Here is a 24,701-nt window from a genome sequence, read left to right as displayed (position 1 = left end):
GAAGGCGAATGATCAACTTCAGTTTATTGGGAGAATTTTAGAAAAGTGTGGTTAACACGTAAAGTAGACTGTTCATAGGATGCTGGTATGAGCTACTCCTGAATACTGCTAGAGTGTTTGGGATCTGTACTTAGTCAGATTGAAGGAAGATATCGAAGCTATTCAGAGGCGTGCTGCTAGATTTGTTACCAATAGGTCTCAACAACACGTAAGTGTTTGAGAGATGCTTTGGGAACTCAAATAGGAATCCCTGTAGGGAAGGCAACATTCTTTTCGAGGAACACTATTGAGAAACTTTAGAGAACCGGCATCTGAAGCTGACTGCTGAATGATTCTACTACTGCCAACATACATAGCGTGTAAGAACCGAGAGGATAAGATATGAGAAATTAGGCCTTATACAGAGGCATAAGACAGTTGTTTTGTTACGTATGAAATGATGATAATAGCGTGTAAGAACCGAGAGGATAAGATATGAGAAATTAGGCCTTATACAGAGGCATAATACAGTTGTTTTGTTACGTATGAAATGATGATAATAGTTCGTGACACTGAGCAAGCATCATGGTTCCTTGATTGCTGTAAGTCATGGAAAACCAAGTATTGAGCGTATTTGATGGCTGAGTCCCTTGAGCATTAATGGTATAGCCAAGAAGTTGAACATCTGCTGCCCCAAAGACATATTTGGATGAATTAATAATGAGACCATGTTCATGTAGACGAGCAAAGAGTTGAAACATACTGGCAGATTAAAACTGTGCGCTGGACCGAGACTCGAACTCGGGACCTTTGCCTTTCGCAGACAAGTGCTCTGCCAACTAAGCTATCCAGGCACAACTCACGACCCATCCTCACAATCTTACTTTCGCCAGTACCTCGTCTCCTACCTTCCAAACTTCCCAGTAGTTCCCCTGCGAAACTTGGAGGTAGAGCACTTGCCCGCGGAAAGCAAACATTGAGTCTCAGTCCGGCATACAGTTTTAATCTGCCAGTAAGTTTCAAATCAGCACACTCTCCGCTGCAGAGTGAAAATTTCATTTGGGTAAAGAGTTGTTGCAAGTGTGACAGGTGCTCAGCTTCTGAGGGTGACGTGACCAAAACATAGTCTATATATACATAGCAATAATCCAAGTCGCATATAACCTCAGCCATAAATCTTTGGAACGTCTGAGCAGTGTTACATAGCCTGAAAGGCATGCAGGGGGAAGTCTAACAGCCTAAAAGGAGTGCTTACAGCTGTCTTGGGAATGTTGTCTGGTGCCACAGGTATCTGGTAAAAATCCCTAACAAGGCCCAGTGTAGAGAAAATGCTCTTACCACAGACCATGGATGTGAAATCCTCGATGTCTGCTACAGGACAACAATTTGCAATCATTCTTGTGTTTAGCTGTTGATAGTCTCCACAAGTATGCCGTACTGTGGGGAAGGAAGATTCCAACTGCTACTTGATGGATGGCAGATTCCCTCTGTGTGCATGGATCCAATTCCTGCTTAACCACTTTCAGTTCCTGTGGTGTGATTTGATGTGGTCGAGCATGAAGAGGTGGCCCAAGCGTGACCAAAATGTAATGTATATTTTCTAGAGGTGTGTAGATAATGTTCGTGATAAATATATATTTCTTATGCTAATGCATAAAAGGGTAGTGATGTGTACTTATTACTACATTGAAATATTTGCCATTTAAAGTTGAGGCTTAAATGATATCACAACCAAATTTCAAAAGAAGTATCCAACTACAGTGTGCAGTTTTCATGCAGGAATTCTAATTTGTCAGTTAGCACTCTTTTCATCATCTGCTGGGGTCAGTTGTGACTATTCTGTCACCTTGACACCCCACAGATGCAGTATGGTTCCACCATAAACTGTGCACTACATTGGGCTGGCTGTTTGGGCATCTGACTCCAGATAGCTTTTGGCTCTAAAAAGTCTTCTTTATTTCATGTAATTCCTGCTGCTGTGTGTATTAAAATGAGGCTCTTGATGGAAATTTAGTGGAAAGTAATTGAAACCACAATTAAATTGGTTGTGCCTGAAGAGAAGGTCATCTTCATTCTCAGGATCCATGCAATACCAGCAAAGTCACTTTTTCCATTAAAGTGTGATCAATTTGAAGATTGTCAACTATCCATAAACTTGAAACTTCCTGGCACATTAAAACTGTGTGCCGGACCGAGACTTGAACTCGGGACCTTTGCCTTTCGTGGGCAAGTGCTCTACCAACTGAGCTACCCAAGCACGACTCACGCCACGTCCTCACAGCTTTACTTCTGCCAGTACTTTGTCTCCTACCTTCCAAACTTTACAGAAGCTCTCCTGCGAACCTTGCAGCACTAGCACTCCTGAAAGAAAGGATATTGCGGAGACATGGCTTAGCCACAGCCTGCAAGGAAGTCTCATATCAGCGCACACTCCACTGCGGAGTGAAAATCTCATTCTATCCATAAACTTGATTTGAAGTTAGGTGTTTCAGTAATGCTACTGCAGAATGAGTCAGGGGCATCCATTTGGAGAATTAGTAGTGTTTCCTCACATAGACAGTTTGCTTCAGGCTATTAAGTGAGAACAACAAACACATGTACTGTCAAGACAAATAATTTAAAAGGCAATAAAATAGAGAGGAATTAAATGATATTATCTCCTTATAATGTTTTGTGGGTAAACATTAAAAACTATGAAATTTACTTTTCAACTGGTACAATGCAATAGCAACCAACTACATACATAATGGTTCCATGTGTTAGTCAGTAGTTCAAAGGTGATGGCTAGAGGGCTGTTTTACTGAATATTTGCTGCAATATTAATCTCTTAGCTGAATTATAATTATGATCCTTGATGGTACGTAGGTCTTCACAGATTTAAAAGCAGTGGCGCATATTACCTGTGTTAGGAGCTTGAATAGCAAAGTCTTAACTTGACTGCCTGCTGAATACAACATGTTGTGAATGGTAGGTTCAAGTGAGATGCTGGCCCCTTGTGCCATCTGACAAAATTTGATATTTTGTGGGCAGGAGCTACCAGAAGCTGCCCATATTTCCTTCAGTAAATTCAAATTGTAGAACCCTATAATAATTGAATTGCTCAAGGTAAACAAATCTGCCACAGTTGTAAAATACTTTCATTGACCAAAATCTTGCACAAATGAAGTCGCAGTACGCTACCACGGTTTTGGGGTCTTAGCCCCCATCATCAAATGTGAAGTAAAAAAGCAGTTGTAACCTACTCCATTAAACATTAAGAAATTTAAAAAAATTAAAGATTTACATTTAAAAACAGAAAAATCAGATAAAATGATTATAAAATAGCCTGCCTAGCAGTAGTAGGACGTCACGTGCATGCCCAAACAACTAGCAGGCATACATGTACTATAGGTGAACCATCAAATAACATCCAAAATTTTGGCTGCAAAGAACCCCAACTTTCATTCGCCACCAGGAATCTATGCAGTCTATGAAAATAAAGTCATCCTAGGACATTAGGTAGAAATCACAAGCTAGCCCAAAGTTAACACTGATACAGTGTGCCCATGTGACCCATGCGGCTATAGCAAGCAGACTGAGCGGTAACTCTGTGGGATGTTTTCGTGGTAAACACCGTGAAAGGGATGCCTAACACAGCGCCTTTACCATGATTATGACCCACGCCATTACTGCTCAGTCTGCTTGCTGTAGCCACACAGGTCACACAGCATTTGGTAAGTGTTGGCCATGAAAGAAGGCATTTTCTTGTGGCTCACTGTATCAGATTGTAAGCTTATTTGCTCTTTCTGCAGTGCAAGGTCATTACTTAGTTCAACTTTGGGCTAGCTCATGACTCCCACCTCTAGTCCTATGGTGGCTTTACTTTTATAGACAGCATGCATTCCCAGTGGCAACTTTGGGACAAGAGCCATTTTTGCAGGCTGTGACAAGAAGTTATGTTTCTTTGTAGCCACAATTTTGGATGTTATTTGATGGTCCATCTATGGTAGATGTTTTCCTACTAGTTGTTTGGGCATGGACATAATGTCGAACTACTTCTAAGTAGGTGATTTTTTTTTTAAATAATTTTATCTGATTTTGAGTTTCTAAATGTTAATATTTAATTTTTCTAAATTTAGTAATAGTTCAATGGACTAGATTTACAACTGTTGTTTTACTTCTGATTTCGGATGCACCTGATGATGGGGCTAAGACCCCAAAACCGTGGTAATGTATAGTGACTTCTATTGTGCAAGGCTTTGGTTAATAAAAGTATTCTACAAATGTGACATATTTGTTTACCATGAACATGTAGCAGAACAGTTGTGGCCCACATAGATATTAATGTGCTAAATGTAGTTTTGATGTTTTAAAGCAGTCATTCTTCTAGCCGTTAGGCAGTGTTGAGCAGTTGTACCAGTGAATATTTTAAATGTGAATGTGATCAGTAACAACGCTATTTGTTTTTCAAAGGTCAGCCAGATGAGGAATATTCCTGTGGCTCTTGTACATTTCCTTAATCACCCTAAAGTAAGATTGGCTGGACTCAACATTAAGAGGTATAGTATTAAAATTTGTTGTGAGCTCTTTAGACTGAAATATGTGATTAAATTCCTTTATATTTTCCAGTAAATATAAAATCTTTATAAGGCCAACAGAAGCTCCCTTTTTTCTGGGGAGTTCTGTATAAAGCTGCAGAATCTAGAGCCATTTATCATTCTTGTGTGATGTGTAATATACGTCTCACAATAATTATGTATTGTATACAGTCAACTAGGTAAATTATACACTAAAGACCAAAACATTACTCCCATCCGCTTAATAGCTTGTTTGTCTGTTTTTGGAACGAAGAGAGGATGTGGAGACTACCATTGACCTAGTGTAGCAAAAATGTGATTCACCCGAAGAGCCAACATGTTTCCATTGACCAATGGTCAAATCCAGATGGTCCCATGCCCACTGCAATTTTAATTGATGATGTTGTTGGGTTGACATGTGAACGCATAGGGGTGTCTGCTGCAGAGCTCCGTGTTCAGCAATGTGCTCTGAAACACTTGTATGTGCATCAGCATTGTGCTCCTTCGGCAGAGATGCCATAGATCATGATCTATCCTCCTTTACAGAGCAGACAAGCCTCCAGACCACATGTTCTGTTAAAAGTGGTGGACATTCAACCATTTAGCGCTTATTGGTAGTTTCACTGTCCTCCTACCTCTTTCCGTAGAGGATCACAACAGTAGCAAGTTATATCATTCACAGGCTCTGCATAATAATAATCTGACATTTGTCAAAGGCACTTATCTCGATGGATTTCCCCATTTGCACCCCATATTTTCACTAGGGTGGTCCCCCATCCAAGTCCACTCCACTTACATACTTTTGTTATTGCATCACATGCCTGAAATGCCACCTGGTGGTATCCAACATTGCAGTGGGCATTGGTCATAATATTTTGGCTCATCAGTGTATAGTACTGTAAAGCATGCTTTGATTACCTGTATTGTTAAATTGATGGCCCAGTGTAAATTCAGAGCCAGCTAATCATCCAGAACACAACTCTGATTGGTCCCTGTTGCTTAATTGATTTATTTTTGTATGCATTTATGTGGAGGAATCTTTGATAACTTATGATGTTCCCAGAGCAATTCACACTCATGTTGTCGAGGCCAAGTTGACTGTTACATCCAGCCGATACTACAAATGAGCATGTTATAAATCAGAGTTCACCTAAATTCTGATCACAGATTATAACAGCCAAGGACGTAGCCCAAGGAGGGGGGGGGGGTTCCTGGGGTTCAGACGCCCCTCTCCCCCTCCTAATCACCTAAATGAATTACACATGACCTAGTTGTTGTGTGATGAAATTGAAAGATATACGAGGCAGTCAAAAAGTTTCCATTTGATGGCGTTACTGCAGAGTAATTGAAATGTAGCAAGACTCCAATATGTGTATATAAACACCGGCTTGTAGGCAAAAGGTCAGTCTGGCGTTTGGGTCTTTCCAAAGTGCATGCGGTAAATGCGGAAACGTGAACTATGACGACGTTACTACCAAATGCATCCAAACATGACCAACATGCTGTTATTCTTTTATTGGCTGCTGAAGGACAGATACTGGTAGACAACCATTGGAGAATGAAGAATATGTATGGCGCATCATGTCTGTCAGAAAGCACCATTGTGGAACGGTATGACGGGGTGCTGCTGCTTCATGACAATGCACACCCCCGTGTTGCAAAATGTAAGGAAGAAGTTACGCCAACTTGAGTGGGAGACACTTAGTACCCACCCTATAGTTCTGATCTCTCCTAATGCCATTGTCACGCTTTCAATCCCTTAAAAAAAGGCCTTGAAGGGTTGACAATGCCTGTCGGACGAGAATGTGCAGCAGGCTGTTACAGACTTCTTGACATAGCAGAACACGGTGTTTTACCAAACGCGTATCTTAAACATGGTGCTTTGGTGGGATGATTGTCACAGCGCCCACAACGAGTTTGCCTAAGTGGCATACTGATTCTGGACTGCACAGCCATTGAATGGAAACTTCTTGATCGTCCCTTTTGTTCTGATTTTCACACTATCGATAGGCAACATGGCTATTGATAGATTTTAATTATCGATATATTGATAGCTTTATCGGCTTTCACCTATCCCTACTTCAGCCAAGACCAACTGTTTTACCTTGTTGGCCTTATTTGACTTCAGTTTTTGTTTTGTTAATCATTTCAGTTCTTAGTTGCAGTGTAATGTAATGTAAGTGCCGCCATTTATTATTTTTGTGCAGTTGGCTGTTCTCATAGCTTATAATTACGGAAAGAAGAAAACTGATTTTGATTCGTCCATTAGTGTTATGATAAATATATGCACTGCTATATTAGCCAAATAACCTATCTTTAGTAGTTTAATGTTAGCAGTGGAGTTTTTATTTGCGGACTGGTAGAACTTGAAGTGTTGAAATATTTAAGTATTCCACAAGGCAGCGGAGTGGCAAACATCATTGCTAATAACATTAAGCAAAAATCAGTGCATAAAAGTACAACAGGATTTGACTACGTTGTTCACAGATTGTGCTGATCAACCAAAATATCACCCAAGTGCTGAGGTTTCATTTCTTTAAAAAATTTGCTCATAATTCCATCACTATTAGCCCAAATCTGGTCATCCAGGTGGTACTCAAGTATGGTTTCGATTCGGAATGATGGAGACTGGTTTGCAAAGAGCAGAAGGGGTATTTGATGACAATACATTCTTTATCTTGTTTGTTAGTAAAAGATTTTTTCAGTGGGCTTCTAGAATTCATACGAGCTAATTGCGCTGTGCCGCCCCCCTCCCCCCCCCCCCCCCCCCAACCTTTCTCATCCCAAATCTATTTACCCTCTTGTAATACTAACATAACTAAAGCGACAAATTCCCTGCACAATTAAATCTTAAAATGCATGCATTCACGCACTACCAAATGACGAAACACCCACAATCGAAGGAAAAACATGCAATATCAGTATTCCACCTTTTGTTGTGATGGCTTTTATTTTATTTGCAAACAACGAACAACAACCAGTGTTTTCACATACTTGGCCAACCGGGGAAGTTCCACACCTTGAGATGCTGAACTAGCAGTTCCTGGATTCGGGAGGCGAGGTTGTTCGAATCCATCCATCGGCAACTGTGGATGTGATTTCTGTGGTGTCTCATTTTAAGTCAGTCAAATGACAGGATTGGTCCCTTACTGTAGGCCACAACCAGTCCCTCCCAAATTGCTTTCTTTCGTTACAGAATCCATTTCCCTTAAAGATGCAACATCTCTGCTTAAATGAACAGAGCTGCATCAAAGATGAGACAAACATCTCTTTGGAGACTCCTAGCACTAAAAGTCGTATTTACATTGGAAGACAGCTAGCAATCGTAATTGTTTCTTTGCATAAAGATGGCTAACTTGCAGAACAGCAATATATTCTGCCTTCAAGTTTTACTGCAAGAACGTCATCTGCTGTGATGTCTTATTCATAATATCCTTGGAACAGTCAGTGCAACAGTCACAACTCCAATATATTTGCAAATAAACATCATATGAACGATAATGTGTGTTGTACATCGTAAAGCATCAAAGACTATATAACCGTATCATTGTGGATAAATACGAACTCATTCGTGAGATCGTGCGCATTAGAAGCAGCTTGAAAATTAATACGTGACTCAATGTTAAGATACCAAAACTGTAGCTCATTGTATCTGTGTATTCCGTTTTGTTTTATAAATAAATTTGGTTGTTGTAGTTGCAGTTTGATTGTTGAAATAATAATTTTTAAAGTGTTCTTTATCACTTAAAGAAACTGAAGAATTTTAATGAAGTGAAAGATACACTGTGTGATCAGAAGTATCCGGACACCTGACTGAAAATGGCTTACAAGTTCGTGGCACGCTCCATTGGTAATGCTGGAATTCAGTTTGGTGTCGGCCCACCCTTAGCCATGATGATAGCTTCCACTCTCTCAGGCACACGTTCAGTCAGGTGCTGGGATGTTTCTTGGGGAATGGCAGCCCATTCTTCACGGAGTGCTGCACTGAGGAGAGGTATCGATGTTGGTCAGTGAGGCCTGGCACGAAGTATGCATTCCAAAACATCCCAAAGGTGTTCTGTAGGATTCAGGTCAGGACTCTGTGCAGGCCAGGCCATTGCAGGGATGCTATTGTCATGTAACCACTCTGCCACAGGCCTTGCATTATGAACAGGTGCTCAATTGTGTTGAAAGAGAGCAATCGCCATCCCTGAATTGCTCTTCAGCAGTGGGAAGCAAGAAGCTGCTTAAAACATCAATGAAGGGCTGTGCTGTGATAGTGCCACGCAAAACAACAAGGGGTGCAAGCGCCCTCCATGAAAAACACCACCACACCAAAACACCACCGCCTCTGAATTTTACTGTTGGCACTGTACACACTGGCAGATGACGTTCACTGGGCATTCGCCATACCCATACCCTGCCATTGTATCGTCACATTGTGTAGCATGATTTGTCACTCCACACAACATTTTTCCACTGTTCAGTCGTCCAATGTTTACACTCCTTACACCATGCGAGGCATCGTTTGGCATTTACCGGCGTGATGTGTGGCTTATGAGCAGCTGCTCGACCATGAAATCCAAGTTTCTCACCTCCCGCCTTGCAGTGGATCCTGATGCAGTTTGGAATTCCTGTTGATGGTCCGGATAGATGTCTGCCTATTACACATTATGACCCTCTTCAACTGTCTGTGGTCTCTTGTCAGTCAACAGATGAGGTTGGGCTGTACGCTTTTGTGCTGTACGTGTCCCTTCAAGTTTCCACTTCACTATCAAATCAGAAACAGTGGACCTAGGGATGTTTAGGAGTGCGGAAATCTCACATACAGACATACGAGACAAGTGACACCCAATCACCTGACCAAGTTTGAAGTCCGTGAGTTCCGCGGAGCACCCAGTTCTGCTCTCTCACGATGTCTACTGACTACTGAGGTCGCTGATATGGAGCACCTGATAGCAGGTGGCAGCACAATGCACCTAATATGAAAAACTTATGTTTTATGGGGGTGTCATGATACTTTTGATCACATAGTGAATTGAGGAAGATGAGATGCTTTGATGTGCTGAAGAAATTCTGACTTTGTTTCAGACAAGTCATAAGTTTGAATACGGGACTGTAGGAAGAAGATAATCATTGTCAAAAAAGTTATGAGCCTATTTCACTTTATACGTTGTTCGCATTATTCAACCCAACATTAAGATTCTTCTGCTCTGTGGTAGTCAACCTTATATTAGAAGACTGAGCTGTGTTTTGTTAGCAATGAAGTAATATATTATATTCAAATTTTAATTCATTTGTCAGTAGAGTGAAGTTATCATATTGCCAAACAAATATTTTGCTTTATTTTATCCGTAGTTGTCAGTGTTTGTCCTGTGACTGTATTACTTTAGTAAAATAAGGAAAAACCACCTTCAGTGACAGTTGTGACTTTGTTTCAATTCATGATGCATTTTGAGCCCTGGGGACTCGCCTTCAATGTGCTTTAACAGTCTGCATCGGGCTTTTTTCCTCTCTCAGATTTAAGTGAATTCTGGTCCTGGTAAGTTTACAATAGTATATTACAAAGTGGTACACTGTGAATATAAGTTTACAAAACTAAGACAAATCGAAAAATACCGTACTGTTTCCAGTAGTGGATAGATGTTTTAAAAGCACAGTATGGGTAAACATATGTATACATAAGAACATACATATACATAAGAGTATAAATGCAAAGAAACATGTTTACTTACACTGTACTTCAAAACCATCTATCCAGTACTGGAAACGTAAAGTTATCTTTTTATTTGTCTTAGTTTTGTAAACTTATATTCACAGTGTGCCACTTTGTAATATACTATTGTAATCTTACCAGGACCAGAATTAACCTTAGACACTATGTTGCAGTGTCAGAAGGTGCCTCTAGTACAGAGCTGCTGGAGCTGTGGCTCAGCAGATGCGCCCCATTGGATCCGCCAGATTCCGTGCGACCACTATCGGCATCAGACAGAAACTTGTAATTTCGTTACCAACCATGATAGCCGTGGTTGGTATTGATATATGATACCGTACTTGGGCTTATACCCTCTAGAATATCTGAAGCATACAACAGCTTAATAGATCATATGATGATCAATTATGAAAATATTGTCATAGCAGGTATTGTAAACACACAAATCTCTGACATTTAGATCCAGGATGTAATAACAATATTATAAAATGGATTGATTGCTACTCAGCAGCCAGACAGTAGTCATGTGAGTGTTAGTTGTGCTTACGTTAATGTATGTGTGTTTTCTACTTTTTCATCGTGCTGTGTAAGACACATTGTCTCCTCTGTATGGTGAGTAGTTATCTATCCTTTTCATAACATTGTTGTTTAGCACAGATGTTAGTGATAGAATGTGACATTGAGTTTAAACAAAACAAAACATATTTACATTAGTGAATATACACTGTGTTGACAAGATGTTGTTTGAGATAAGAATCCTGGGAATTGGTATATGGATGTGATTGGACTAATAACAAATGGAAGGTGATTTTAAAACTTGAAGCTTGGCACATCGATAGCACTATGCTATTAAAGAAAATAACTGTCAATAAATTGTCAATAAAAAATTTTCCAAACCAAATATGTAGCACTAGATGATAAAATGAAAATGCAGAATGAGAGAATGGAGAACATGTATAGATTGCACAGATTGACAAACTTGAGTCCCTGTAAGACACGTACCAACAGTGTAAATATGAATATTGCAAGGAAGTCTGGAGACTAACAGTACAAAGTATTACATAATAGAGACGAAGTTCTAGCCACGTTTCAAAGTTTTGCTGGTTGGTAGTGAATGAAATCGGGAAAAATACTATGAAAACAATAATTAACAGTAAATGATGATAATGTTTCTGGCCCCACTATAGTCAGCACTATACCTAACAATTATTTTACAGGTACCATGACAACTGACATGTGAAACAAGACAGGCTCTAGAAATAAGAGGGCAGAAATGAACTGAAGTGTTGCAGATTACCTTCATTCACCATCAAAGGCACTCTGCAGCTAAGCAAAAACCTCAGGAAATAAAAAAATTACAGTTTGAGATGAATTTCCTTCTTTCCTGTTGAAGAAATACAAATGAGAATTAACCAAGCCAGTGGGACATTAATAAAAATGTGCATGAAGATGGAATGTCACCACAGGGTTGAAACTGACAGTAGTCAAGAGAAAGGGGAAAGGGAGCAAGACCAGAACTGCAGACCAGTTGCCGTAACAACTACTATTATCAAAGAAATAGAAAAAATTATGCTAAATAGTATATTTTTAGATCTTTCAGAAATTTTCAGTGAAGTTTCGCATGATGCATTCTTAACAAAACTTGTAAACGTTTGTGTCAGTGGAAAGCTGTTGCTTTAATAGAATGTACTGAGGAGAATAGCTCCCTATCTTTATCCTGAAGCATTAAAAACTGAACATTTGTGTATCCCTTTCTACTGTAGAGTCGAAGCCGTCACATCACTATAAAAAACTGTCCAGGTGCAAGTAGGACTTGCGTACTGAAGGTTCCGTACAAATTTAATTATGTATATAGACAGTTCATCCATTCCAGGAATCAAGAAACTAGACAATTTTTGCATGTTATTGATGTTGATACTGGCAAGATATCGGTCCCAGGGATTCAAAGACTTCTGAAAATCTTTTAACATTGTTTGAAGTCAGATAACAAATGAAAAAAGAAATATTTTTTTGTGTGATATAATCACAAATTAACAACTTTCTGATTTTTTCCCCTTTACTTGTAGTGTGAAACCTTACTTCTTGCTATATTTTGTGATTCTACATCAATGGGAAGTACATTATAGGTTTTAACGAGTGAGTTTGCGAGTTCAAAATATGTTACATAAATGGTCATATTTTGGGGTTACATTGACTCAGAGACTTCGATGTTGTACACCGCCAAGGGACTATAGACCTTATTATGTGACACACCTTCTGGTTCCTGAGAAAAGGGTTTTTAACAGTCTGATAGACAGAAAACAAAGTGGTCCTATAAGGATTCTGTTTTTTACTGATTGAGGTATGGAATCCTAAAAAAGAGCTTTAGTATTACAGAAGATAGAGGTATGAGTTAATACAAAAAGAAAGCCAATAAGATCGTGTAAAATCTAATAGTCTTAATATATGGACTACTTATTGATGAATATGTTACAAATATGATAAAATGTTCGTGTTGACAGCTGAGTCAATGCGTTGTTCTCCAGCAATGTTTCAGCAAGTTTCTTACTTCCCATCTTCAGGCGAAGTGTCGGGTTCATGCCTCATCCGGGTCTTTATAGCTGCTGGACCACAGGCTTCTCTGCATCCTTAGCACTGGTGGACCAATCAGGTGCACATCAGTGGGTGGTGGTGGGGGAGGGTTGATGCGAGTGGCGCGTCCTGGCATCTCTGTTTATTCCATCAGCCACCACTGTCCTGTCTGCATCAGTGTGCTCTTGTCGTTTTCTTGCTTATGTTGTGTCCCACACAGTGCTGAGTTGGAAGCCACTATCCCAGCTGCCGAGTTATCATTGACTTGTATGTCAACTGCCTCTTTAATAGCAGAGTCCCAGAATCCATTCCCTCTACGCAACATCTTGGTTTATTCAAATTGAAAAGTGTGTTCTTCACTAAGGCTGTGCTCCGCTACTGCAGATTTTTCCTTTCCTTTAAGGTGAATGCCTCTCATGTGCTCAGAGAGGCATTGTGTGATGCGATGCTGCATCTGTCCAGTATATTGTTTTCCACATCCACAAGAAATGTTGCAGACACCCAGTGTTTTTAGACCCAAGTTGTCCTTCATTGAGTCCAGCACATTCCTGATTTTTACTGGAGGACGGAAGATGGTTTTAATCTTGTTCTTCTCCAGTATCCTGGCAGTCTTTGCAGTGGGTGGCCCTGCATATGGGAGGAATGCTAGGCTCTTGGTGTCCTCTTCTTCCTGGAGGTCCTCCTTCTTCTTGCTCGTCTTGAGAGTGCATCTAATCTGTATTTCAGTGTAGCCATTTTTCTGGAAGGTTTCCTTCAGGTGCTGCATCTCAGTAGGTAGGGTGTCCTTGTCTCATATGTCAAGCACTCTGCAAATAATGGTAGTGAGCACCGATTTCCGTTGCGCAGGAAATCTATTCGATGCTGTTGGCATCAAAACAGACGAGGTACCATGAGATTGTGGTCTACACCTTTTTAAGAAACCAGGAGGTTTTTGTCCAGATGTACCCAACAGAGAAGGTGCTTCAGAGCAAACAAGATTCACTCTTCCTCCTGCAAAGATATGGCAAGATGTTGTGAAAACTGGCGTGAGGGACTAAGGTAGTTAAATGAGCTGACAGAAGGGCCAAAAAGGGAAAAAACAGTAGCAACATGTATAGTTTATCATCATAATTATTATTAGTGTATGAAATGTTTTCTTTCTGTCAGATACAGTGTATCATGTTGCATTACAAGGTATGAGTTTTCTCTTCACTGGAGTCCTTATTGTCTGTGTAGTAGTGATCTTTTGCACTCAGTGCATATTGTGCTCACTGCTGACAGTCTTTTGTTTGTTATTAATTCTATTACACAGAAATGAAATACTGGAATCTACATCACTAATGCTAGAAGTTACATGTATGTATACTTGGGCTATGAGATTGCCATCATCATTATTCGAAACTTATATCTTGATTTCTAACCTATAATCGAAGATGTAAATAAATGCCTACAGTGGCTTAAAGTGAGATTAATCCTATAATACAGTGTTATTTCCAGAGTGAAAAATTAACTGTTTCTCATTTCAGGATAAAACCTTTGTGGCATAGTTTGTATTGGCAGCTAACGGTGTGGTGATATCAAGAGCCTGCAGTTAGTGACTAATCACATTTCTCCTACTAATCATTTTGAAATTTCATCCATGCCAACATTTACCTGTACAATAGTGTGCATTGCACCACTCAAAGGAAATTCGTTTAACTTAAAGAGTAGAGAGGTATTACTTACATCGTTATTATGTTGATGGCTAGTAACACAACACAATAAGATAAATAATTTACAATTTTTTACCAGTTGCACTTTGGAATTTGTATCAGCTCATGCAAATGAAGAAGATAATATTGCTGTCCTCATATATTGCAGACCCAGTGGAAATGAAGTAAGACTAATGTGATGCAGACGTATCTTGGAGCTAGCATGATTGTAGCCCAGGTACACACTATAGACAGAGAGAGACAGGTGTTTTTCCATGATGGTTTCTGTTTTGACTGGTAATTGATTTTAGTGATGCTTAGAAAAGTCCCTGAATGTTATCCCTTTTCATATCTTATAAACACAGATTCATTTGCATTCATAGGAAAGATAAATATCAATATATCATATAACTGCAGATAAAGTTTTTACAGATATTTGTGTGCTGAAATTATTGAGACAGTAGCTAAGTCTCGGAAAGGCAACAACCCCTGTGGTTGTCTCCACACTGTTTTATTTTTATGAAGTTAAATAATTATTTGTAATACAGTAAGTTTCAGAGTTATGTGTAAATGTATCATAAGGGATTTCATGTGTTAACAGTAGTCACAATAAATAAGTTCCTTGTATTCTGAAGTTGATGTGCAAGGACAATAGAAGAGTAAATAATACAAAAAAGGACAATGCAGTCTTGTGCTGCTACACATGGATTAGCATTGGAGATAAGGATCCAAAGAGCAGATTACTGTGTTTTGCATAAAAGTGATCACAGCCAGCCACTGAACATAAGCACAGTCTTTGCAAAATAGCGGTAAGAAATATGACAAGAAACTGTTGCATTGTGCAATTTTAGGTTTGTAGTTTGTTGTTGATGATTAAGTAATTCACATTTGACTTGGTCTTACTTTAAACGGTGGTGTATTTAATTTGCTAGCAAGATGAGTTTAGTGCACACACTAAAATCTTAAGAACTTATGTAAGTGCTCAGCATGTTGCTGTATTTTGTATCGAGAAGTTGTACTACAGTTGTAAACATGACTTGTTCCACATCATAGCAGGAGGTTGCAGCTATAATCCACAGAATACGCAACTAACTTACTGGCTTATCTCCAATTTGAATCTGTTTGTCCAGTTTCTGCTCTAGTCACATTCCTCGATTTTTTGAATAAGAGCAATCTGCTGTCAATGTCTGAAGTAATATATGTTTTTATTCTGCTTTCACTACACCTACACAGTTTTGGCTGTGTAGGCATTTTAAAGTGATTGTATAGTACTGTAACACTCATTTTGAACCACAATGAGTATTGAGCATAAATACTTCTATAATATAATGAACCGAAGAAAAACAGTTCTTGGCAATTCATCTAAGCTACAGTGTAGTGGAGATTGTCTCAGAATGGAAGACTCAAGTCCAAGCATGAATTGGTTGGATAACACGTATGTCATAAACAAAGAATAGACAGTTGGCAGTGCAGAGTCCACTTGAGAGGCAAGTTCATCAACAGCAACTAAGGCAGAGATCACAATCAGGTGGCCTTATATTTTGCCCACTACAGAGGTTCATGTGACTACCCTGTTGTATCACCCTTGTTTCTGTCAGTGGTCTCTTGACATGTGAGGTGTTACACATATTGATAAGTCTGTATCATCTCTGTGCATGTCTGGCAGGGTCACTAAATCTCTCCTTTCCTGACCCAGCACACAGGGATGGTACCCACCTTGCTGGTGCAGGGATGTGGCAGAACTGGCTGTGAGCTAAGCACTGTTACTGCTAAATGCTCTGGGGAAATGTGAGGGGCTGCCAGTGACAACAGCTCTGGATCTGGACCTTTTTTCAAATGCTTGGAGGCTGCTAGGAGTGGAAGCATCCTTTCAGGATGTGGCAAGATTGGTGAATCCAGATGAATGTCTATAGAAATGAGCCACAGCACACTCAAAGGAAGGACCTGGCGGCCATCCACAGATACCTGGGAATGGAAAAAACAATGATATGGCTGCAACGGTGGACTCCTTGATGAAGGTGGCCATTAACGAGGATGTTGCAACCAGAGTAGGATGTAGTATTGGCACAGTATCCCATATGCTGTAGCTACCAACACTACCTGGTGCTCCTGGATCCCCCAGATCCACCCTAGACTCCATCCAAATATTTGTGCCCACACTGGTGCGCCCACAGAGCAGAACAACATAGCTGCATGTGCTTCATGTTTGGCACAGGAGATCCAGAAGCATCTCATAACAGGGTGTATATGCCCCGAGACAATGGGGAAATCTGGGAATTTTTCATTGTTTTACTTTCCAATTAAACTTTTGTAGTTTTGACTGGTAAGAAATGATACTCTAAAACCTTTCCTTTGGCCCGCTACTGCAGAATAATACTGTAGCAAGAAAACATAAATGAGAGAATAACACCAAAATAAAATTTTAGTTGCAAAGAAAATGCACCATTTACAACAAAACTCACAATCATCTGCCGAGTGTGAAATGTGTCCAAAGCTTTATGATGAAGACTGTGCAAGGCTTCACAACAAGAAACTGCTTTTGATGAGCATGACATCACAACTATTTACATTTATAACAAGTCGTGGGAAAATATGGAGATTGTCATTTGAGAAGCATTACTTTGAAAGTAAATTTCCTTTTACGCAAGATGAATTATGCTACATGTGAGAATGTGCAATTAATTTCTCAAGTCATGAAGTGTTTGAATTTCATTCAAAACTTTCAGGACCAGCTGTTTAGAAAAATTTTGGGCGCAGAAGACCAGCCATTTATGCTGTTTTTCAAAACTTATTGGCATATTTGTGTGTCATATATCTTAAAGAGTAACACTCTAAAAAAGAAAAAGACTAATTTCAAGGTTAGTTTTTCATATCTATTTTAGTTCTTGCATAGACTATAGATTATGCAATAACAATGGCAACAAATATAATTATCCTTTAAAAAAAGAGCAAGGTGAATTCTTGAGCAATTTAACACATAATTGACTTTCATACAGAAAAGTCAAAGTGCTCATCAGAACATTTATTCTGACAGGTAATCCACAAAATGTTCAGTGCACAGCAGTGAAATTTCTTGTTCTGCTTTGTTAGGACCCTTCTTTCTTCCAAATACGTCTTCGTTCTCTCACTTCTTCTGTTTCTTTCTTCTTCTGTTAAGATAACTTTGATTTTGGTGTGCGGCCACCTGTGACCATCCACAAACCCTTTATACTTCTCCCTGTCCTGTACTACTGCCTGCAAATTCCTTTCTTTTATTCCTACAGCCTTCCAGTCATCTCTGACTTTCTTCACTCTGTTGTTTCCTGTATGACATGTTGCATTCCATATCATCTTAATCAACCTCTCCTCGCCCATCCTCATGTAACAAATTATAACCTCCTCTTGTGTATCTCGCTTGATATGGGTTCAATATTTCCATACAGTTCCTGTTGTGTTCTGTGTATCCATATATCCCCATGTTTTTTGGTGCCCCATATCTCTCTCAAAATTTTCTGCTCCTCCTCCTCCAACTGAATACAAGCTCTCTTGCTGAGTGTGATTGTTTCTGAATCATAAAGAGCAGTATTTCTTACAGTTGCTGTGTAATGTTGCAATTTGGCATTCCGTGACAGATTTTTCTTGCCGTATGTTGTTTTCACTGCATACCGAAGCTTCTGCAAAAGCTATGTCTTGTCTACTGTGCTACTGTTGCTCTGTATGCCACCACTTATCTTCTCCTCCAAATAACAAAAACTGTTGGCTTTCTTGACCACTTGGCCACCTATCTTCCAGTCAGACTGAGTGTTCAGTGTCTTGATCTTCTTATATGCAATCTTCAGTCTGACCTTTTCTGCTGGTTTGGCTAGATTTTTTAATGTTGTCTTCTTCTGTCTCATTTAAGAGTGCCATGTCAACTGCAAATGCCAGGCAGTCCACTGTTGCATTATGTTTGACCTGGTACCCTATTTGCACACCTTTGATCTTCATGTTACTATTTAGTTGTCTCCACTGTCTCACTACTTCGTCCAAAACCAGGTTAAATGAAATGGGTGACAGCCCATCCCTTTGCCAGACTCCTGTTTTTATTTCGAAGCTGTCTGACAGCGTACTGCGATACCTGATCCTAGCAGTAGTGTTGCTTAATGTTTCCTTTATTATTGCATGTGTTGTAGCATCCAGTCCTCTGTCTTCTAACACATCAAACAGAATACTTATTCTTTTTATTCCAAATATCTGTTCTGTACAATTCCTCCCTTTTTTAAAGCGACACTTGTGCTCTTCTATTGTCAGCCTCAGTTGTTCTTCATCTCTGATTCTTGACAAAACCTTGTACCCTAAGTTTAAGAGAGAGATGCCCCTGTAGTTATCCAGCACTTTCTTGTCCCCATTCTTCTGTAGTGGTATTATAATGGCTTCTTTCCAGTCTATGGATATTTTCTTATTTCTCCAGATACCCATTATTATATTGTACACACTTCTTTCTACTTCAGGCCAACCCCACTTGATCTCTTCAGCACAGATACCATCATTGCCTGATGCCTTGTTGTTTTTGAGGTTTTTAATTGCCTCTGCTACTTCTGCCCTGGTGGGTGCATTGTCTAGACTATCCTGACTTTTGTCCCTAGAGCGTAAGTGTGTCCACTTTACTGTTAGTGCTTCTGCATTCAGCAAATCCCTAAAATACCTAGCCATTTCCTCGCACACCTCTTTCTCGCCATTTTTTATTGTGCCATCTTGTCCTATTACGAAGGGTTCTTTTGCCTCGAAGCCTTTAATTCTGCTCTTCATTTCTCTGAAAAATATTCACGATTTTTTTCTTGAAGGCAGTGTTTGCTTCTTCAGGTTTCTCATTCCATCTGCTTCTCTTGGTCTAGTACCTCCCACTGCGGAAGTTGAACACACGCCAGAACAAATGGACGTGGCCAGACCATAGAGGGCTCCGTGTCCGCGGCAGCTCTTCCGCGCAGCGAGGGCGCCACCGCTACACCACGTGCAGACCGCGGCCAATAGCCGTTCCCTCCGGTTTCGTAGGGACCCGCTCTGCCCTAGTCCAGTCAGTCCGGTAATCGCTCTGGATTGCGTCTCTATCTCGGCGGTACGGCGTTCTGGTCGTTGCTCATTGTTGACATTTGGCTGGCTCTGGTTCCGATTGGATTTACTGTTGGTGTTTAGTGTTGTGCTTTCTACAAGCCTCCGTTGTTTATCTCTTCCTTGTTGTGTCGGTCCTTGTCGGTTGTTGTCGGTTGTTGTTGATCTGTCGTCCGTCTCGTCCTTGTGTTTACCCGGTGGTGCATGCTCCACCACCAGCGGCTTCCCCGCCTGGTGGCTCCGTTCCCCAGCCCAAGGCATTCCCGCAGTTGGTTGTGGTTACCACACTTGGCAATTCTGATTGTTTTTCTAGCAATTTTTCTCGCAATCTGGAAGTTCGACAAGCCTTCTTGCTTTTACAGGATTTCCATGTCATCCATGCTTTCCTCCGGGTCTTGACTGCATTCTCACAGTCATCCGTGCACCACTCGTGCTTCCTTTTCATGTTGTTAGTAGTAAGTCACACTTCCTCTTCTTCCATCTTATCTCTCACTCTTTTCCAATCACTCTGAACTACCATTCTCTTTGCATACTCTGCTCTGTGTTTTTTCAGAAGATCTAGGTTGATTCTGTGAGTGTTTATGTTCCTACATTTCCTTGATCTGTCAGGTATCTATTTGCATTTTATTTCAACAAGGTAGTGATCTGATTCCATCCTGCTATTTTTCCTCACTTTCATGTTCATAATCTGTGATTCTTATCATGGTTTGCTACATGGTGTAGCTGTTTTTCCCCAATCCTTTTTGCAGGGCTGACCCACGTTGTTTTCTTGCTTGCCTTAGCTTTGTAATGAGTGGTCATTATTCTCATCTTGTCTCTCCTCCACAAGCCCACTAATCTCTTTCCATTCTTGTTTGTTCTCATGTGGGCTGGATAATCTCCCACAGGACCTCTAAACTCCCTTTCTGTGCCTAATTGCGTGTTAAACTCTCCTAGAAAAATAGTGACACCTCTTTTGTCCACATCTGCCACTACCTTATCCAAAGTGGAGCAAAAATGTTCAGTTCTTGCTTTGTCTTTTTTGTTCTTATCATTTGTTGGTGCATGTGCATTTACTATTGTATCGGTTTTGTTTCCTATTTTCACTGTCAGATGTGACAACCTCTCGTTTATGCCCATCGATGCAGTGATACTATCCAGGTATCCACGATTTACTACAGAGGCTGTGCCAAACATAGAAGATTGCGTTGGCTCCCCAACACCGGGTTTCCCTATCAGAATTACGTATCCCTATGATTCCATCATGCATTTGTCCCTGAATCTTGTTTCCTATAGTGCCAGTATGCCAATCCCACATTCTCCCATACAGTCAAGAACTTGTTTTTGCTTACCCACCTTCATCATTGTCTGTATGTTTATGATTCCCATTTTAAAAGTCTGTTTCGGTCTGATATTGTGTCCGTGATTTAGATTGGATTTTGAGGTACTGGTAGAGTCACAGTTTTTTTTCGCACATGATGCAGGCTCACCAGAATCAGGTAGCTGCTTGCGTTGACCTCGGTCAACAAGGTATTAGCCCTCTGGTGTATATTTGTAATTATCACATGGGGATTTGCCAAATCTTCTTTTGAAAAGACTGGCCATCTTCTTCTGCACCTCAAGCCGTTGCCCTTTTCATGCTGCAATTCTGATTGAGAATGATAAGGAAAAAGGATAGCCTTAGGATAGGTCGTTGTGGGACACACTTTGTCTGGCTCCAGATCCAGAGCACACATACCTCCTCGCCGACACTGGCAGCATGGGCATAGCCCTCCTCAGGGGACACCGCTTTAACGTAGCAGTGAAATTTATAATTGTGCTTGTCAGAAATATTCAGCTGCTGCAATTTAAGCTGTGCTCTTAGGATCCTGCCTAACCACACCCCTGAGGGAGGCGGGGGGGGGGGGGGGGGGGGGGATATTTTGATGACCAGTATTATAGCTGAAAGTTTAACTTGTCATGTAGCTATACTGAATGCATATTAATTTAAACTATTAACTTATCCTATTTGTATGTTCGCACTACTGAATTGTGATTTTACTATTGGCTGACTACATCCAAGTCCTATGCTCTGAATATCTGCTGCCACTAGCTAGCAAACCACATAACATGAGCTATGATTGGCTGACAAAAGTGCATCGCAATCTTGATTTCAGTACTTTGAAAGTTACCATGCTGTAATTGGTGGAATAAATATTTATACTTTCATAATACGCAAACATGCAGTGCACATGTTGCTGCATATCAAAGATCTTTCCAAAATGCATTGTTTTTTGCTGTGTTTCAGTCCATAAAGTCCCAAGAAGTTCTATGCCGGTATATAATACCTTTATCATTCAAAGGATTTGTAAGTTTTAAAGCTCCAAGGGAAAGCATATTGTTGCTTAACCTGGAAAAAGTGTGTTTTCACATGGGAAATCCGGGAAAAATCTGAGAATTTTTTAATGTTGTCCACACATACACCCTGCATGACGGCACCAATAAATGAGCTCTGTCAGGTTTCAACCACTAAAGGGCATGAACCTGTAAGAAGCTAGGAAGGTGTTCAGTGATGAAGCTGATTTAGCAGATCCTAAAGCTTTCAGCATTCACACTTAAAGGAGCAAACAAGCCTTTCCACCATTCCATATGAGGATAGATGGAAAGGGGATGTGGTAAGGTCAATAATATCATTAACACCATTACAGGTGTAAGACCATTTGAAGTTGGCTACAGTAAATTGGAGGACTGTTGTTGATTACCAGTGTATGGGTTGCACCCTCTATGGAGTCAGAAATGGTCCCGGCCGTTCTGTGTATTGCACTGCATACCAGGCATACTTGATCGAATTTGTAAAGTGTGGTGAAGAAAACGTAATGCACAAATGACTGGAGCTTAAGAATACTGTTCCAGTGATAAACTGAAATGATAGAGAGGTATCAGAAATTATGTTGTCTGATAATTTCCCAGAAAATGGTTTCCACTGTCAAAAAAATTCTGTATCAAGCTGTTGAATCGCACTAGTAGGTCCAGGTGGAATCCACATTTCATCTACAGATTTTTCATCATTCTACACAAAAACAGAGGCTTTGTTATGTTCAGACCATGAATCCAACAAAAGCAACGAATTTGTTTCTGCAGCTGGTAGGAATACGTTTCGAATGAAATGTTGAAAATTATTCTTTCCTGTTTTTCCAGATTTAGATATGTCGATTACAAGACTTTTGCAACTATACAGACCATTTTTTATATTTGGTCCTAATTTGCCTTGCGGTTCTTGACAGCAGATATACAGCTGCTGAAACAGTAAACCACTCATACTTATCACTGGCATTATTGTATATGAATGTGTCATGGCATTCATTGACTGGGCAACCGACTCCGTCCTTTTTTCACTCCGAAAAGATAAAAGTGCGGTATGCACACAGTTCTTTCACGAAACCTGACTGATCAGTGTTATAAACAGCATTTGCGAGGATAACAGTAAGTTTCGTCTTTACGTCAGCTATGAATTTCTCTATCGCATTGTCTATCACTGGCAGCTGCTCTACACGTTTACATGACGTAAACATGGTAATTTTCCCACTTCCTATTCTGTACGATTTCTTGAACCTGTGTAGTCAGGTTGACAAAGCCTGGAAATTAGCAACGTTCATGTCAGATGCAGTTCGGAGGGCCCAGTCTTGTAGATCTCCTTTGGTAATGGTGCATAGTCTCTCACGGGCAGTTCTAAATCTTTCGAACAGTTTTTCACTCAGGTGGTTTCAGGTATCTGTTTGGCACATATTTCTTACTTCTTGTAATTCACTCTTCAATTTTTACAGTCCATGCTCCAGTTTTACAAAACAAAAACACCTTTGCACACTGCATAACTTCGAGCACTTTTTCCCTCCTTCATTTAACCAGTATTTCACTGACTTTTCTTTGTCGCTGACAGCTGTTGCAGTACATGTTTGTTTGTAGGCTTGGAAGGTATTCTTCTTCAGTACTGTTACTGACACAACTGACGTCTGCCAAACCACAGTTCATGGAATAATCACAGTTATTTCCTATTTCTTTTAACGTATCCACAATTTCAAATTATTGAGATCATTCGAATGAATGTTAGGGAAATCAACTAACAAATGACATATGTATGTCCTCAGGAGAAGTAGGTGATTTCAGCTAGAAGCGATGTTCTTCATATTTCATCATTGCTAAATTGAGAATTTTAATTGGATTCCACATTACTGTGAAACTGGAAGAAGAAAGGTATTATTAGCCTTATGAAAGCATAATAAATATTAATTCAGCTTTTCTGTATTGTCTATAGTTACCAATACTGCAAAAAGCAACTGATAATTTGTAATGGATGTTACTTGAGTGGCTAATTCAAGAGAATAGTAACTGTGTACTTCAGTGTCATAAAAACTATCAACAAACGGTAACCTGAAACATCCTTTACAAATTACGATCGGGTTGTGTTGTGTTTCCTGTTTACAAATGTACCTCCGACCTTGGCTGTTTGTGTGCCTAGTTGTGCATGCGCAGTTGCTGCAGCACGATTAGGGGTGTACATTTTTACTGCTGCTTGGCGTGCTATGAATTTGTCAAGTTTCAGCTATTTTTTTTTTTTAAGTACTTGCAGTGCCTCCTAGCAGCTAAAATTTTGACAGTGCATTTCTTTCGTTGTGTTCTTCCTGTGTAAAAAAATTCAGGGTAGGTTTCAAAATGTCTTATTGGACCATTCCCTTGTGAGAGAACCACTCTGATCCCGTGTAAGGCTGTATCTGTGGCCAACACCAATGACAAGTGGGTCTGGTAAATTGTAAATCACAATTCGGAGTAATGGTTGGAGGGTAGATTTTAATTTCTGATAAACACAATTGCACTCTTCTGACCATTGAAAAGTTACTCCTTTTTTCTGACACTGTTCAGCAGTCAGGCTACCAAAGCTGAATGGGTGATAAATTATCCATAGTAGTTAAATTTTTCTAGAAAAAACTGCATATCATTAATAGATATGGGCACAGACATATTTTGAATAGCCTCTACATATTCTGTGATGGATCAAGGGCCCTCTCCACTGAGAATATAACCTAAATATATGTCTGAAAACTGAAAGAAATTGCATCTGGGAAAGTTGCATTTAAGCCCTTTTTGTACTAGGGCCACAAAATCCAGGTGGAAATTCTGCAAATGCTCATCTGTTATACAACCATTCACCAG

At 40.0% G+C, this 24,701-nt stretch overlaps 1 protein-coding gene across 2 annotated transcripts in view; it reads left to right on the top strand.

The window, feature by feature from the left end:
* Positions 1-24,701, top strand: part of LOC126236138 (Werner Syndrome-like exonuclease) — a 58,484-nt gene that overhangs the window by 18,926 nt on the left and 14,857 nt on the right. For both annotated transcript variants that reach the window (XM_049945218.1, XM_049945219.1), the window contains exon 4: positions 4,432-4,517. In XM_049945218.1, coding sequence (XP_049801175.1) covers positions 4,432-4,517 — 86 coding nt within the window. The remainder of the gene's footprint in view (positions 1-4,431; positions 4,518-24,701) is intronic.

The sequence above is a fragment of the Schistocerca nitens genome, chromosome 2 (genome assembly GCF_023898315.1).
Source record: "Schistocerca nitens isolate TAMUIC-IGC-003100 chromosome 2, iqSchNite1.1, whole genome shotgun sequence".
NCBI lineage: Eukaryota > Metazoa > Arthropoda > Insecta > Orthoptera > Acrididae > Schistocerca > Schistocerca nitens.
Note: the sequence above shows the minus strand (reverse complement) of the source record. Positions and strands in the feature narration are given on the sequence as shown.